This window comes from Rhinatrema bivittatum, chromosome 5 (assembly GCF_901001135.1).
Source record: "Rhinatrema bivittatum chromosome 5, aRhiBiv1.1, whole genome shotgun sequence".
Taxonomy (NCBI): Eukaryota; Metazoa; Chordata; class Amphibia; order Gymnophiona; family Rhinatrematidae; genus Rhinatrema; species Rhinatrema bivittatum.
This window is the reverse complement of record NC_042619.1, coordinates 95,762,169-95,780,145: the sequence shown is the minus strand read 5'-3', so window position 1 is coordinate 95,780,145 and position 17,977 is coordinate 95,762,169. Positions and strand designations below refer to the sequence as shown.

Genomic DNA, 17,977 nt, shown 5'->3' with positions numbered 1-17,977 from the left:
GCCGAAATTAACTCCTGCCTTTGGGCATGCGTTAATTTCTGAAAGTAAAATGTGCAGCTTCGTTGCACATTTTACTTTCTGTATCGCACGGGAATAACTAATAGGGCCATCAACATGCATTTGCATGTTGCAGGCGCTATTAGTTTCGGGGGGGGGGGGGGGGGGGGGGGGGGGTTTGGGGGGGGGGGGGGGGGGGGTTGGCCATGCGTTTTCCACGCGCTATTACCCCTTACTGTATAAGGGGTAAAAATAGCACGTGGAAATCGCGCGTCCAACCGGGGTCTAGCAGTGCGCTCGGCCAAGCACACCATACTGATTCGGCCCGAGTAAATTTATTTGAACATGAATCTACTTCCTTATTCTCACTCACAAGCCACCCATTTGGACCTGCCTAACTTTTCCTGCCTGTGGCCAAATTTGCCCACAGAGCAAGATTCACCTTTTTTTTTTTTTTTGCTAACATGCGGTGGCAGTAAAGACTTGAATGCTGGTAGGGTTCTTGTTAGCAGAAGAAGACCCATGCAACACATGGTGAAGGCAAGAAGTCATGTGCAGCAAAAGCTAGAAGACCCGCAAGGCCCAACTCCTGCCAGCAGAAAAGTAAGCTTCAGCGAGTGAGGGGAAGGAGAGGAGAGTACGAGAAGACAGAGGAGAGGTGAGCAGAAGGGAAGGGAATGTGAGTGGAGGGGAAGGTAGTATGAGTGAGGAGAGAAAGGGAGGGAGTGTTTGTGAGGAGAGTGAGAAGAAGGGGAGGGAAGTGAGCAAGAGAAAGAATGTAACTGAGGAAGGGTGAAGGAGAGGAGAGAAAGGGAAAAGGAGTGCGGGAGGAGAGAAGGAATGGGAGGGGGAGAGAAGGGAAAGGGAGTGTGAGTGAAGGGAAGGAAAGGGAAGGGAAGGGAGGGGAGGGGTGAGAGGAGTTACAAGAAAAGAGAGAGAGAGGAGAGAAATAGAGAGCAAGAGAATATGGAGGGGGGTGTGAGTGGGAGAGAGTGCATCACAAACACACCACTCTGCCATTCACTTCCCACTACTGCCCCAGAGGGCAAATGCTGAGGAAGAGGTAAGGCAGGTGGTAAGTTTCCCTGGGGTATGGAAGGGTTGCCAACTTCCCAGAAATAGTTTTACTGACACCCTATCTGCCATACTCCTGAGAGAATCCTGCCTTCCACCCCCTTCCTTTTATTGCATTTCAGGTCACTGAAAGAGGTAGACCCCAAGGTTTCCCCCACCCCCTCATACATTAAAATTAATCAAATGTTGCATGTGGCCCTTCATTTAAAAAGATTGGGGACCTCTGTTCTAGTGGGCGAGTTTTGGGAGTTTCCATATGTCTTAGGAGACCTCTCAGTTCCTGCAATACAATGACCCTAACTATCTCTCCTCTCTTTGTAGTAGGTTGTAGTAGGTTGATTACCTTTTGGGCACTAGGTCACACTGAGTGAATTAGAAAGAAACTCCTTCTCTCTCGGAAGAAAATCACAGCCGACTGCTGCATGGTTTCTGGATCCCTTTCTGGTAAACCAAAAGGGCTTCTCTCAGTCCAGGCTAGGATCCCCCCCCATATCCCATCCTTATGGAAAAAAAAACCCTAAGAAGGAGTCAACATCCACCAAGGGAAAACCACACTCTTTCTCCTGTCCACAATCTTAGGTGTTTCAAGAAGAAAAAAAAAATGGGACTGGAAAGCTTCAGACTTGCTTTCCCTCCCTGAACTCTCCAAAGCTGGGAAAAGAGCAGACAGACCCATGACCTAGGTCTGCCCTGACTCCCTTGCATGCAACAGCCCTTGCTGTCTGTGTCTTCCTGCTTTGTACTTCAAGCTCTCGCTGAACTATAATATAAAAGGGCCTATGAACTCTTCTCTAAGCTCTGTGTTCTTCCCACTGGAGGACACCTTGAATCTTTCAGAGTAGTGACTGGTCTGAATTATTCGCCAGGGCACTCCCCATTACGAGAAGCCATGAATGGTGTAGTCCAGGGTCCGAGAAGCCAGAGAAAATTCTAGTCAAAGGGTCTGAAGCCAACAGAAGGTCTCTTATCTATGGAAGAGGGTTTGCGATGAGAGCAGGAGAAGGTCAGTTTTCCATCTCTCCAAAGGCTTTTGGGGGAAGAGGGAAGCCTGCTTTCTCTCCCCAGTGTCTCTGAGTTTCTGTAGGAGTATAGAGGTCCACACAGTGGAGCACCTGCAGTGGCGCTTCTTATACTGCATGGAAATGGCTCTTCCTGAGGGATGCAGCCATGGAGTGGAAAATATCCCCTTCTCTGAGGGAGTAAATCTCCCAGTCTGGGTCTCTCCCTCATCTGAGTTCCTGTTGGTAAATGAAAACCTACACAGAAGTAGCCAGAAGTGAATCTCTGATGCTTTTCCTCGCAGTGTAGAAAGGAGAGAGAGGGGAAAGGAGAGAGCTTCCTATCTGGGGCTCTGATCCCAAAGTCCAAAGGAAGCCCAGAGGAGGAAGGAGAAAGATAAGATATAAAAGGAGACATTCAAAGTATCTGAAGAATCAGATACCTCATGGGTTCTTGGGAAGTCAGAGCGCCCAGCATCATTTCCTTTCATTTTATTCCACTTATTACTCATCCTTCTTTGGGGATGCTCCATCCCAGGAGAAGGCATGAAGGGATCCCAGAAGGGAGCATAGATTAAGCCCCTTTGCCTTAATTCTCTACCTGTTCTTGGATGATTTTTTTTAGTACTGAGACTATACAATTTGCAGGATATTTTTCACAGTAAAGACTTTAATTTTGGAAGCACCAAAACTGTCTTCTTGGTATGATACCAGCTAAACAGGTAATCCTTCCTCCTGTCAGAGAATCCATGCCAGGGTTTGCAGGCCTGAGTCTGGAATATGGCCTGGTATCGAGTGGTGTAACCCCCTGTATTGAGGTGTACATGGAGGTGGTGCTACAACGACATCACGGAACGCTCTACTGTTCACAGCACAATTGATGCTGGTTGGATGACAGATGACAGAGAGTAATGGTAAACAGAATTCACTATGAGGAGAGAAAGGTGATTAATGGGGTATCTCAGGGATTGGTTCTGGCCAATATCTTTTTGGAGTCTTTTTGCAGATGACACTAAGATCTGTAACTGAAGGAACAGAAAAAATGAGATGTGATATAGGAACACTTGAGTGGACAAATGCTTGGTAGTTAAGATTCTATGCAAAAAAAAATGCAGAGTCATGCATTTGAGATGCAGAAATCCAATGAAGCTGTATATGATGGGGCATGAGAAGCTGAAGTGTACTAACCAGGAGTCAGACCTTGGGGTGATAAGAGTTTGATGATCTCAAGGTAGCGGAACAAGGCATTGGCCAAAGCCAGAAGGATATTAGACTGCACAGGAAAAGGCATACTGTAGGTATAATTCAAGCCACAGCACTGAGCATATCTTAAAAGGAGATTGTTTGTTCTGATCCAAATAAAATGGAAGAAAGGACAGCAAAAAATATGTCTAGATGATAAAACCTTATTTGGCAATGTCGCTAGACTATCTATATTCAATCTTACGTGAAAGAAAGAGCTTGGACATTGATTGGACATTGCTTATCTTTAAGCATTCCTGAGACAAGCAGACATCTCTATGCAAAGATGAATTATTCACTTTTATTAAAAAAAAAGTAGGAATCTTCTAATCAAAGCCATCCCTGGCTCTCATCCATATGCATTGATATGCCAATTTGGTTATAAGCCAGGATAGACAAAGGAGACAACAACCTTCAATCATCAAAAACACCTGCCATTACCAATGGACATTGATACACTGAAAGCCAGCATCAACCTCACTGAGATTCCTACACAGAAGCTACTGTATCTCTGCCAGTCTTCTGCAACCAGCCTACTGATTCTGAATCTGAAATCACCGCACCTGAGCCACAAAACTCCTGCTTCCTAACCAATACACAGGCTACTTTACCAGCAGGGAAACTACACATATTTACAATTGTGTGGTGAGAGAAACAAATTTTAAATCTTAAGTTTGAAGTCATTTAGATTGTATTTTGATCTAGTTTATTGAACATCGATTTGGTTCTTAAATGGAAGAAAAGTGTTTTTATCAACTAAACTAAACTTTTCCAGAACTTTGATTATTTTTTACCTCCAGCTATCAAGATTTTCTCACCATCGCAATCCATTCTGCAGATCACATTTATCTTAGACAATTACGCCTTATTTTATAGGGATGTGAATCGTTTTTCAACGATTAAAATTATCGTCCGATAATGTTTATATCGTCTTAAATCGTTATAGAACACGATACAATAGAAATTCTAACGATTTATCGTTAAAAATCGTTAAATCGTGTTAGTGCGCACTAACTCGAGTTAGTGCGCACTAACTCCCCGTTAGTGCGCACTAACTCGATTTAGTGCGCACTAACTGAAAATGATACAAATAAACACTTTCCAGGTCACTGAAGGTCAGTTAGGAATGAATATGTGTTCCTATTGGCTGGCTGCCCTCTTATCTATTGATGTTACCAAGGTTACCACTGAGGTGATGGTTGGGGGGATGGGAAATGGAACTGGAAACTAACGAACACCAACAGAAAATGAAACAAAGTGTTCACACTTCCCAGGTCAGTAAAGGTCACTTAGGAATGAATATGTATGTATGTATTCCTATTGGCTGGCTGTGCTCTTATCTATTGATGTTACCAATATGGTTGGGGGGATGTGAAATGGAAACATTGGAAGCTTGACAAAAAAAGTAATGTAATGATCAGCACTCACCTGACTAGAACTTGTTTGTTTATTATTTTTGTTAGCAGGCACCTGAAATGCTAGTGCATGTTGAATTTGCCAATCACTGTGCATTTTAGAAAGGTGGTCCTGGCTGGAACTGTACACAGTTCAAATATATGTAATTGATTGTTGGTAAGTGTATTTTTTAAGTAGCCACACTGGCACCAGTATGTTTACTTTTCCTCCTACTTAACTCACTAGCTCAGCTTTGTAAGAAGGGCTTCTCTGCTTGTGTGTTGTTTTTGTTTGGTGTGAGGAGAGCAGAAACATCAGATCTTTATTCAATCTACTACAGTCATCTCTTACAGTGCCCTATCCCTATTAATACCAGGAGTGTTGTGATCTTCCTGCACACAGTGCCCTAACCCTGATACCAGTCTGAGACAGCTCCCTCCCTGCATTACTAGTGAGAGGCTGGCTTCACAGACAGGGGGGAGCTGCCTGACCCTCACTCCTGACTTCCCCCATGTCCCAGCTAGTGAATGGTGTGTGGGTGAGGGGGGGGGGAGGATGGTGAAGTCTGAGACAGCTCCCTCCCTGCATTACTAGTGAGAGGCTGGCTTCACAGACAGGGGGGGAGCTGCCTGACCCTCACTCCTGACTTCCCCCATGTCCCAGCTAGTGAATGGTGTGTGGGTGAGGGGGGGGGGGGAGGATGGTGAAGTCTGAGACAGCTCCCTCCCTGCATTACTAGTGAGAGGCTGGCTTCACAGACAGGGGGGAGCTGCCTGACCCTCACTCCTGACTTCCCCCATGTCCCAGCTAGTGAATGGTGTGTGGGTGAGGGGGAGGGGAGGATGGTGAAGTCTGAGACAGCTCCCTCCCTGCATTACTAGTGAGAGGCTGGCTTCACAGACAGGGGGGAGCTGCCCTAACCCTCACTCCTGACTTCCCCCATGTCCCAGCTAGTGAATGGTGTGTGGGTGAGGGGGGGGGGAGGATGGTGAAGTCTGAGACAGCTCCCTCCCTGCATTACTAGTGAGAGGCTGGCTTCACAGACAGGGGGGAGCTGCCTGACCCTCACTCCTGACTTCCCCCATGTCCCAGCTAGTGAATGGTGTGTGGGTGAGGGGGGGGGGAGGATGGTGAAGTCTGAGACAGCTCCCTCCCTGCATTACTAGTGAGAGGCTGGCTTCACAGACAGGGGGGAGCTGCCTGACCCTCACTCCTGACTTCCCCCATGTCCCAGCTAGTGAATGGTGTGTGGGTGAGGGGGGGGGGGGGAGGATGGTGAAGTCTGAGACAGCTCCCTCCCTGCATTACTAGTGAGAGGCTGGCTTCACAGACAGGGGGGATCTGCCTGACCCTCACTCCTCCGGGGTATTGTGATCTTCCTGCACACAGTGCCCTATCCCTGATACCAGGGGTGTTGTGATCTTCCTGCATGCAGTGCCCTATCCCTATTAATACCAGGAGTGTTGTGATCTTCCTGCATGCAGTGCCCTATCCCTATTAATACCAGGAGTGTTGTGATCTTCCTGCATGCAGTGCCCTATCCCTGATACCGGGATGTGTGCAAGAAGATCACAACACCCCCGGTATCAGGAATAGGGCACTGTGTACAGGAAGATCACAACACCCCCAGTATCAGGAATAGGGCACTGTGTGCAGGAAGATCACAACACCCCTGGTATTAGGGATAGGGCACTGTGTGCAGGAAGATCACAACACTCCTGGTATTAATAGGGATAGGGCACTGTGTGCAGGAAGATCACAATACCCCTGGTATCAGGGTTAGGGCACAAGTTCTAGTCACATTGACTGATCACATTACTTGTTTTGTCAAGCTACCAACTGTTTCCATTTCCCATCCCCCATATACTGTCAGTAGGAAACTTGGTAACATGAATAAATAAGAGGGCAGCCAATAGGAATACATATTCATTCCTAAACTGACCTTAACTGACCTGAAAAGTGTCAAATTGTATCATTTTCAGTTAGTGCGCACTAACTCCCAGTTAGTGCGCACTAACTCCCGTTAGTGCGCACTAACTCGAGTTAGTCAGAGAGTTAATCCTAAGTAATCAGAGGTTAGTTAGCCTGTAATATCTGTGAATTAGCAAATTTGTATAGACTTTTAGTCAATGATTTTTTGTAGCAATTTAAAAACTGTAAAAGTTTATCTTTCTTGAATCATTAACGCAATTGCTATATATTTGTGTAATAATCAATTATGTTTAATTTATATAACTCTTAATAAAATTACTTTAAATCTTGACAAATCAAAGAAGTCCTTGTTCTAAGTATGACATGGCAAATAAATTATACTCTAAGAAATAACCCTTAGAGATTTGGAGTACAACTCCCTACAATACCCAGTAGAAAAAAGAAAGTCATAATGCATCTTTACAGGTCATTAGTACTGTGTTCAGTTCTCGAGGCTAGAGACAGAGATAAACTAGAGGCAGTTCAGAGAAAGGATAATTGAAATGGTGTGGGTGTGCATCAAAAAACATATAAGCTTAGACTTGAGGTTCTAAATAAATATATGAGAGGAAAAGAGAAACAAGGGGATATGATAGAGACTTTAAAAAAAAACATAAGAACATAAGAAATTGCCATGCTGGGTCAGACCAAGGGTCCATCAAGCCCAGCATCCTGTTTCCAACAGTGGCCAATCCAGGCTAAAGTGTCTAGCAAGTTCCCAAACACTAGGGGGCGGATTTTAAAACCCCGACACGCGTAAATCCCGGGCCTTACACACGCTGGGCTAATTTTCAAACAGGCCTGGCCACGCGCATAAACCCCGGGATGCATGTAAATGCCGGGGCTTTAAAATGGGGCAGTCTAGGGGGCGGGGCAGGGCTAGAGGCACCCGGTACAGCGTCCATTTACCAGCGTGTGTAACTTGCTCCTGCTCCTTTGCAGGAGCAAAAGGTAAAACCAAAAAAATAGGGGTAGTTAGGATAGGGATAGGGGGAGGGTAGGATAGGGGAAGGGGAAGGGGAAGGGAGGTCAGGGTAGGGGGTTGGGAAGTTCCCTCCCAGTCCGCTCCTTAATTGGAGCGGACTGGGAGGGATTTGGGGAAGGCCCTGATGCATCACTGTGCAATTTTGCAAAATTAGACCCCCCCCTTGGGTGAGCCGACCTGGAATTTTATAACACGCATGCGCCAGCTCGCGCATGTTATAAAATCGCACATCCATGTGTGCGCGCCAGGTAGCGTGTGCACATGAACGCGTGCGCATACTTTTTAAAAATCTACCTCTAAGTATATTCCATGCTGTTGATGATAGTAATAGTAGTGGCTATTTTCTAAATCAACTTGATTAATAGCAGGTAATGGACTTCTCCTCCAAGAACTTATCCAAACCTTTTTTGAATCCAGCTACACTAACTGAACTGGCAGTTAGTGTAGCTGGCAACAAATTCCAGAGTTTAATTGTGCATTGAGTGAAAAAGAATTTTCTCCAATTGGTTTTAATTGTGCTACATGCTAACTTCATGGAATGCCCCCTAGTCCTTCTATCATTCGAAAGAGTAAATAGCCAATTCACATTTACCTGTTCTAGACCTCTTATGATTTTAAAGACCATATCCCCCCTCAGCCGTCTCTTCTCCAAGCTGAACAGCCCTAACCTCTTTAGTCTTTCCTCATGGGGAGCAGTTCCATCATGTTGCTTGCCCTTCTCTGTACCTTCTCTATAGCAACTATATAGTTATAAAAACCTACATATATCTTTTGTCAAAAGACATTGATAGTATTGTCAAGGAAAATGTTTGACTCAAGCTTCCTCTGCCCCTCCATGTACCTCTGCCTTCCTCCCCTTCCCCCACCCCCATCCAGCTGTTGCTGCTTTGGAACAGATGGGAGTTGCAGTGCATGGATGGGACTTGGGGGTAGGGGGAGAAAGGCAGAGGTACATGGAGGGACAGCTGAAGCCTAAGTAGGGAGGAGGGCTCCCAGCAGGAGAGCCTGCAGGGTATTTTTTTCCTAGGCCTTGCAGTTTGGCAACCTTGGCAGTCATGTGTGTTGCTCCCCGTTTTTTGTATTTTCCACCTTTTGTTCAGATGTAAACCAATATGATGTGTCCTCTAATGTCGGTATAAAAAAGCTGTTAAATAAATAAATAAATGACCCTGCAGCCTGAACTCATACAAGCCTTGCCCCATTACAACTATGGACTTCTAATTTTAGTTTTTCCAAGAAAAGTAGGACTATAAATGAAGACATAAGGGAGCTAAGCTGTAAATAGATAAGCACTGACCTGCGCTAGTTGGCAACCCTACAAATTACACTCTTAAACAAATAAATGAATAGATAGCAGGCTAATAGATATTGCCTGTCTTCACTCTAACCCCTGGTATATAATATGCACTGCATTCACACTGTTATGCCCTAAGGGCTCTCTCATTAGGTTATTCTGCTTATGAGAAGAAAAGAGGAAGTATGAAATGGTTTGCTAATTTTTGCACAAACAGCATGGAAGACGATAATCAAAGGGTTTGTCTGGCTAATTATGGGAGTCCGTGTTATGCCTGTCGGTCGCAGACGGCTGTGGCCACGAGTACTCACAGCTTGTTCTGCTTTCCTACCCTCCCGGGTCTCCTTGCTGCACGGGCCTCTCTGCATCGCCGCGTTCCGCGGCCCTTCTCGCAGAGGCATGGACGCCATTACTTCCAGCTCTGATGTCAGGTCCTCCTAGGCGCGCGTGCGTCACAAGTCCTGCCTTTGAAGCCACTTCGGCAGGAACCTCGGGGGTGTCCCCTGTTGATGATGTCATCGGACTCCAGTATTTAAGCTCCTGCTTCGCCCCCAGCGAGCCAACTTGGCAACAAGTTCCGTACGAGTCCTACGCCTGCCTTGTTCCTGAGATGCCACTCCTGCTTGTGTCGTGGACCCTGTCTGGCACCCGCTCCTCAGGGGTCAGTGTGCGCTCTACGGGGACCTGTTCCCTGGCCTACCCTGCTCCTCGGGCTGGCCCCGTGCCTCTTCGGTTCCATCTGGCTTCCTGCTCTACCTCGGCTCTCCTTGGGAACTACTGCAATGACTTGTGAGTTCTTAGCTGGCCTTCCCTGCTCCGCGGGGTTGCGTGGTATCCTTCAAAGACTGCTCGCGCCTTTCCACTCCTCGGGCCGTGCTCACCTACTCCAAGACCACCCTGAGTTTCCCCGCTCCTTGGGGCTTGCTCCTTGTAATTCTACAATTGACAGCTGTCCTGCTCCACGGGCCTGTTTCTCCATTACTCAGCCAGCTACCCAGCGATCTCTAGGTACCTATCTACGTGAGCTACTGGACTTGGGCTAGGGCTCTCCGCCCCGGGGGATTCGCCTACACTCTCCCTCTACACTCATTGCGCTGTGGCTCCTCCCCTCGGGCTGCACCATCGGAGAATATCCTGCTTGGCTGTTCAGGCGCCTATCATCCCGTGATCTGCCTGGTGCCCTCTCTCTTCAGTCTCTCCAAGTGCCATCTACAGACTGCTACCCTACGGGGGTCATCTCCTGGTCTCTGGGGCTCCCCCCTTGACTGTGCACAGAGCTCCCCTACTCTCCAACACCTCGCCTCCTGATGGTGCGGACCTGTGAGGCTCTTCCGCACAGGCTGTATCAACTCGCACCTCGGGCCAGGGGTCCACATACACACTAATCATAACAGTGAGCTGAATAAAACCTGCAATTTAATATTGCTCCATGGCTACATTTTGTTTGGACAACTCATTGCCCATACAAAATTTACCCAGGGAAAAAGAGGTCCCGGGGGTATAATTCCACTTTGGTTTGTGTCAGTTTTGGCAAACCATGTTATTTGATTTGCATGAAATTAGGTATAGATGAGCTGCTTTGCATGTTATTTGAAAATTTAATGCATGCAAAGCATCTGGGGCAGCTTTTTGGCCAAAAAATTGTGCAATTGTTAATATCATGCAATATCACCACAATAAGGATATATCCCACATAAAAATGCTGATTTTTGCACATTTCACCCTTAACACAGTAAAGATTGTAAACCTTCTGGGGATAGGGAAATACCTACAGTACTTGAATGTAATCTGCTTTGAAAGGCAGAATATAAATATACATAATTATTGCTTTAATCTGGGTCCATTCTGTTAGCAAATATCAAACAAGAATATTGGCTGAGTAGAAGGTTTTATCAGCCATTATCTACTTCTGAAAAGAGGAACTACCGTGTTTCTCCGATACTAAGACAGGTCTTATATTCTTTTTTATCTTGGAAAAAATGCCTAGGGCTTATTTTCAGGGATGTCTTATTTTCGGGGAAACACGGTGCTATCATATGGCCGACCAGGCCAAAAGTCCCTGGGGGTCCAGCGGGGGTCCGGGAGCGATCTCCTACGCTCCTGGCTGTATGGCCGGTGCCATTTTGTACGGCAAAACGATTCGAGTGCAGGAGGTCGCTCCCGGACCCCCGCTGGACTTTTGACAAGTCTTGTGGGGGTCAGGAGGCCCCCCCAAGCTGGCCAAAAGTCCCTGGGGGTCCAGCGGGGGTCCGGGAGCGATCTCCTACGCTCCTGACGTCGGGGGACATTTCTACAATGCACCGGAGGCCTGAGAGTAAAAGATCACACCGGGACCCCCCCTCTGGACCCCAGGTAATTTAAGGCATTTTGGGGGGGTTCGGGAGGGTGGGGGATTTATTTTAAAGGGTCGGGGTGGGTTTTAGGGATGTTTTAGTGTGCCGGTTTTCCCGCCCTCCCCCGATTTATGATTTTCACGATATTTAAAAAAACAAAACCGCGACGATCCGATTCCCTCCCCCCCCCAGCCGAAATCGATCGTTAAGACGATCGATCACACGATTCACATCTCTAATATATCCTCGCATTTTTCTCTAAGCCTCCTGCCTTCGTATCCCTGAGCATTTTTTTCTATACTAAACGCTACAGTTTTGTACTGTATTCATAATATAACCATCCAGCAAAGAGTTACGTGTAAGGCAGTAGTTTGAAAAGATAAAACAGGAGTCTTCCTTTTGATCTACACCATCTTCATATGTAAAAAAACCTTTGGAGACCCCATGGTGCTTGTTTGTTGCTTTAAGTTATCTATAAGAGCCAGGCTTAGGTACCTAAAAGCTGGGCAACATGCACTTTGATATTTTAATTATCTGCCTTTAGTATTCTACAAATTAGAAACCCAGAATATATATTTTGGAGCACAGCCAACGTAAATGGGACATGCATAAAAAGAGAAAATCTTATCTGCTAACACAAACTCCCTAATTGATGCCTTGCCAGAGTGCAGCTAGAAACCTGATTTAACATGGATGGCTTATACCTGTTTTATTTTTTTACTCCAGTATTACAATATATTTGTGAAATAATATTTCTTTTCAAAAATAATATCAAGATTTTATTTTAAGGAGATTAGATGCACTGTCTTCCATTGTTCTTTCTCCATCTTCCCCTATGGAAGTTTGGATGCAGCCTGCCCGTCACAAATGCGCTGCTAGACATTTCACCACAGAGCTGGCTGCATGTATGTTTGTGTAGTGCTAAGCTATAAAGTGCCCTGTAATCCTGACTGGATCTTGCATGCTCTGTAAATCCTGCACTTCCACCAGATCTTATTCGAATGGTAATATTATGTTACATTACGATTGCCAGTCATTTGCTGGTTCATCAAAAAGGTCACCCAATACTTATCAGTCTGCAGACCTTCAGAAATACAGGTGCAGTAGGTTTAAAAAAAAAAAAGATAAATAAGGGCAAAAAAACTGGAAAATATTTAACTTACAACATTTTGTAGCCTCTGCCCCGGTCAGCTCTTGGGCATGGGGGTACACGGGGAAAGTCATGGACCATGCAAGGATCCATCACCTCCCAGGGGTTTATTTATTTATTATTTTTATATACCGACATTTGATCTCAATCGAGATATCACACCGGTTTACATTCAGGTACTGTAGGTATTTCTCCATCCCCAGAGGGCTTACAATCTAAGGAGCGGATTTTAAAAGTCCTGCTCGCGTAAATCCGCCCGGATTTACGCAAGCAGGGCCTTGCGCGCCGGCGCGCCTATTTTCCATAGGCCGCCGGCGCGCGCAGAGCCCTGGGACGCGCGTAGGTCCCGGGGTTTTTCGAAGGGGGCGTGTCAGGGGCTTGTCGGGGGCAGGACCGGATGACGCGGCGTTTCGGGGGCGGGGCGCGGCATTTCAGGGGCGTGGCCGCGCCCTCCGGAACCGCCCCGGGTCGAGTCTCGGTGCGCCAGCAGCCCGCTGGCGTGCGTGGATTTACGTCTCCCTCCGGGAGGCGTAAATCCGTGGATAAAGGTAGGGTGGGGGGTTTAGATAGGGCCGGGGGGGTGGGTTAGGTAGGGGAAGGGAGGGGAGGGCGAAAGAAAGTTCCCTCCGAGGCCGCTCCGATTTCGGAGCGGCCTCGGAGGGAACGTACTTTTGTTTGCGCCTGGTGCGCAAACAAAAGTACGTGAACGCGCTTTTTAAAAAAATCTACCCCTAAGTTTTTTGTGCCTGAGGCAATGGAGGTCCAGCATAGGGTGGAAAAAAACGGTCTTTTCAAGGCCCTTAGGATTTTGTCTTGCTTGGGGCTCTCCTGCATAGCACTAAGTCACACCAAAAAAAAAAAATCACTCTTCACTCCAGCTCTGTTTTTCCAAATTAAGGGGGCAACTTTCACAAGGATTCACACACTTAAAACTGGGTTTTACGTGCGTAAATGCACTCTACGCGTGTAAGTGGGCTTTTGAAAATTGTTACAATATGCACTACTTTTATGCACGTAAAATTACCTCCAAAATCTTTACTGAACAAACTGGTGGCAGGAAACAAATCAAAAAAATCTGCTGCACTTCAGAGCAATGCACCAGCACTGTAACAGAACACTGATTGCAAAACAAAATCCTACAGTCTCTGCCCAACTTTCCCTCAGCTCTTTGAGAGTGGAATCCTTTCCTTCCTGGTCCTCCCTGTACCTGTTTGACAGACGTAATTTGTTCTCTTCTTGATCCTCTTACTCTCCTAAGAGTAACATACTGGTTCTCAGGGCCAATGCTAATTTTTTTGCTGCACTGTGCTGCCCCCCCCCCCCCCCCCTTCCCCAATTCATTCAGTCTTCTGAGGCAAAAATATCACAGCATGCATATTATATTTACATGCGCTGCTGTGGTGCCAACGAGAAAATCCTGCAAAAAATGACATTTGGAACTCCTATGGAATTAGGTTTTTTGTAATCCGTGTTGGGTGTGGGCTTGGCCCTCAGAAAGCCATGAATAAATGGAATTACCATTACAATATAGTAAACCTCCTATACCAAAACAACCCTAACTGCCAACACTTAGACAGTAACAACTTTATTTATGAAACGGCAACACTGCACATATTACACCAGGCCCTAGAATACCAATACACCTCCCATTAGGAAAACAGAACAAATCAGATTGCTATAGATCCCTATAGATAAATTATATGGTAGCAGAATACCTCACCTCAAGGGGAACACAGATAGACCCTGACCAAATAAAGAATAAAGAAACCAGAAAGTATAAATAGAAGCATGCTGAGAAGAACTGATCTGGAACCCAAAACAAGCCAGGCTCTACATACAGAGCAACAATGGAAAAACAGAAACATTACCATTCTTCATAAAACATTAAATAAAAATAAAGAAATATAAAACATCAATATTAACAATAAAATCATATTCATAAAAAGAATAAATATTTCAAACCAGTTAACAAATAGAACACCCCAAATTTCCCAAACACCAATAAAATAATTCAAAACATCTGATGAATAAAAAAAATCCAATAATTAAAAAATGTTCTAATATTTCCCCCAACAAAAAATAAAATATTTCAAAACAGAAGAAGCATAAAATTATGACCAATAATTTAAACTAGTAAGGATTAAAAACTCTCCTGCTCTCCACTCTGAGATTGCCATGGTTTGGGGGAGGTAGGGCCGCACACCCTTTATCTTCTCACACACACGAATAATAACACATTCTTTCTCTCACACACTCCCTCTCTCATAAGCATGGCTATGCTCTCACACACTCCCTCTCTCATATACATGGCTATGCTCTCCCTCTCTCTCACATACACAGGCCCTCTCTCCCTCACAGACACATTATGTATGTGTGCGCATGTATGTGATAGCCTATATGTGACACATAGGCTCTCACAGGCATACACACTCATACATGCACACAAGCTCTGACATAGACACAGACACACACACAGGCTCTCACACAGACACAGACACATACACATGCATACAAGCTCTGACACAGACACACAAACATGCCTCCTCTTTTCTTTAGGGTACGGTAGTATAAGCTCCACTGGAACCCCATTTGGCCTCCTCTTCACTTCGGGCCGAGGTGGAATGAGCTCCACCATGGGCCTGCGGACTTGTCTTTGCTTCAGTCCCACTGGCCTTCCTGCGATGTGAACAGGAAGCTGTGTGTAAAAATATGCAGCGAAGAGGGAACACTGCCATGGCCTTTCCCCATTTTTGACCACCAGCTGATTGAGCTCATCCGGCCACCCACCTCTCTTCAGGCTTTTTTTCTTTTTTGAATGCCAGTGGGTTGAGCTCTGCTGGCTGCCCTGCAGTATCTCCTGCTGCTGCTGACTCCCCATGCGCATGCACAGTGTGCACACTAGATTGCGCTGTGCCTGCTGTTCCACCAAACTCTTCAAATTCTCATTCTCTACTGGATTCCCAGACACCTTCACCTTAGACTTCCCCTCCTCCACCCAAATTCTCTGGACCCTCTTGGACAAAGACAGGCCCAAAGGAGCTATCTTGGACTCCTGATCTTAGAATCCTCTCATGATGCTCCTGCTTCACGTGGGAGCAGGGATTTTTATACCCTTACTTCACCCCTCCCAATAGGGAATGACGCTCCTCCTTAACACACCTATACTGTTCTGACATCATATGCAGCCAAAGGTCTATTGAGACTCCTGTTATTCTGAATGCCCTAAGAGTAGCTGAGGTTACATTCTACATGTTGAAAGGACCAATATTCTCTTAGGGGCAGAAAATGGACACCATACTACAATTTTTCAGCTCTTTTTTTTAGCTCTATCGGAAAAACTTTGAAATTTAAACCAATTTTGTAGAGCTAAAACCAAAACTGATACCTTCGGTAATTTTAAGATTTGGAGTTTGAGAAACTTGTATTAAAAATTTGCTTATTTATTTATTTATTTATTTATTTATTTAAAGACTTTTTTATACCGAAGATCATGTACAAGTACATATCGCTTCGGTTTACAGCGAACCAACATAATTGCAAATACACAATAAAGACTAAATATGTTTTTAACATCTGCATGCTATGGATTTAGTGAACAACATGTCAGTACACTTGAGCCACCCTTTACCAAATTGTTGGACTACCAAACATTAGCTGTTTGACTTGTACACCCTCCCTCCCTGCCTAGTCACCCTTCACTCTCTACCCTTCCCTGCTGACTCTTGCCCCTTCTTCTCTCCATCCCTACCTGACTGGTGCCTCTTTACTTCTCTTCCTCCCTGCCCAGCCAGAGTCTCCTCACAGTCCCCCTCCCTGGCGATGAGTACTCCTTCAGCTCTCCCTCCTCTTTTCTCTTTCTTCCTGACTATTTTTGTTTCATTTTCATTTTATTTGATTTATAACCCACTTTTCAATACCAATAGCGAGGTACAATGAGTATTGCATAATAAAAATACAATCCATCATAATATAGGTCATCAAATAGATTTAATAAATAAAAAATCAGCAATACATAAATAAGCATTACATAAGAACAGGTAATATTAAAAGAAATACACAACAATCATAACTTATTCTTAAAGGCGTTACTGAATAAAAATCCTATCTTATAAATAAAAAGTCCCAGAAAAAAGCCAAGTCTTCAATTGCTTCCTAAATGTCAGCAAATCTGTTAAAAGCTGTTCAAGAATTACATTCCATGAATAGGGGGACATTAAAGAAAAATCTTTTTTCTGATATCTCTTGGAGATAGAATTTTCAGAAGTGTGTCCTGCGATGAGAGGCACAGCCTAGATGATACATATTAGACCAAGCACAATTTAAGATAAAGTGACCCAAGATCATGAAGGGTCTTAAAAATTACAGTTTAAAGTCTATACATTGCTTAGCATATCCTGGCAACCAGTGAATATAACATAAGGAAGGAGTAATATGATCTCTCGAGGTGTAATTGGAGAGAAGAAATGCAGCCAAATGCTGAACTATCTGGAGTCAGAGAAGAAGGTCTTTGAGGCAAACCAGTGACCCTCCCCCTCCTGCTTTCCTTTCCTACCTGACCAGTGGCCCCCTTCCTCCCACTCTTTCTCCCTCCTGCAAAATTTGTGCTCCTTTCCTCTCATCCTCTCCACCCAGTTAGTTCTTCCTCCTTTGAGTAGTGACCCATCTTACTCTCCCTCCTTGACTCAGCAGTCTCCCTCTCTTCTTCCTTTTCCAGGGGCCTTTCCCTCCTGGCCTAGGTCCCCTCTGCTCTCCCTTCCTCTATCCCTCCCTTTCTACCCAGAAAATCTTCCCTCTCTTCCTCCCTGTCTGATTGGTGCCTCCCCCAACCCTTACTGTCTGTGTTTGCTGGTCTCTCACCTTCAATGCCTCGCAGGCGATGGCAGATCTTGCCATGCACATTCTCTGATCTGACGTCGTTAGCTCCTCGATCCTGGTGGAACTTATGGACTGGTATACCTGGACGGTTTCTGGGTGGACGGCATCGTGATTCACTCAGTAGCATGGAGCGAAGGGCCCAGGGCAAAAGCAGGAGCAGCAGCAGCGTTAAGAAGAGGTAAAAAGTGTCTGTGGGAGCCACCACGTCAAAAAAGAGACAACAGTAACAGTAGTGATTGGAAAGGAAAAAAGAAAGCACAAGCCACAAAAGGCACCATACTTCTGCAAAGCTGTTAAACAGCAAGAGATTTATAGATTACTGTCTCTTCCTACTTGCTGCCTAAGGCAAAATGCCTAATATGCCTGTTAGAATCCTGGGTGGTGTTATTGAAAACTATTTATTGTGTCACCTGTGATGTCATGACAGTCCAAAAGAGTGTCAGGTTATGGTTGCCATGGTGGCCTTAACTCTTGACTTGACTTTCCTGACTATTGTATATTTATATATAACTCCCATCCAGAAGGGATACATAAAATGTGAAAGGATCCGGCACCTGAGTCAGCTGAGTGCCAATCTCTCAGGAAGGGTTCAGTGGGAAAGTTGGTCAAACAGATGGACACGGGCCCAGATGCAAGGAGGATGTGCACATATGCCTGAGCTAG

At 45.5% G+C, this 17,977-nt stretch overlaps 1 protein-coding gene across 2 annotated transcripts in view; it reads right to left on the bottom strand.

The window, feature by feature from the left end:
• The window catches only part of LOC115092095 (microtubule-associated tumor suppressor candidate 2-like), a 404,152-nt gene extending 386,487 nt beyond the window's left edge, over nucleotides 1-17,665 (bottom strand). The window contains exon 1 of one of the 2 annotated variants that reach the window (XM_029602617.1): nucleotides 17,273-17,665. In XM_029602617.1, the coding sequence (XP_029458477.1) occupies nucleotides 17,273-17,441 (169 nt within the window). In that variant the 5' untranslated portion in view covers nucleotides 17,442-17,665. The remainder of the gene's footprint in view (nucleotides 1-17,272) is intronic. The other variant, XM_029602618.1, reaches the window with a different exon arrangement.
• Between the last annotated feature and the right edge of the window lie 312 nt (nucleotides 17,666-17,977).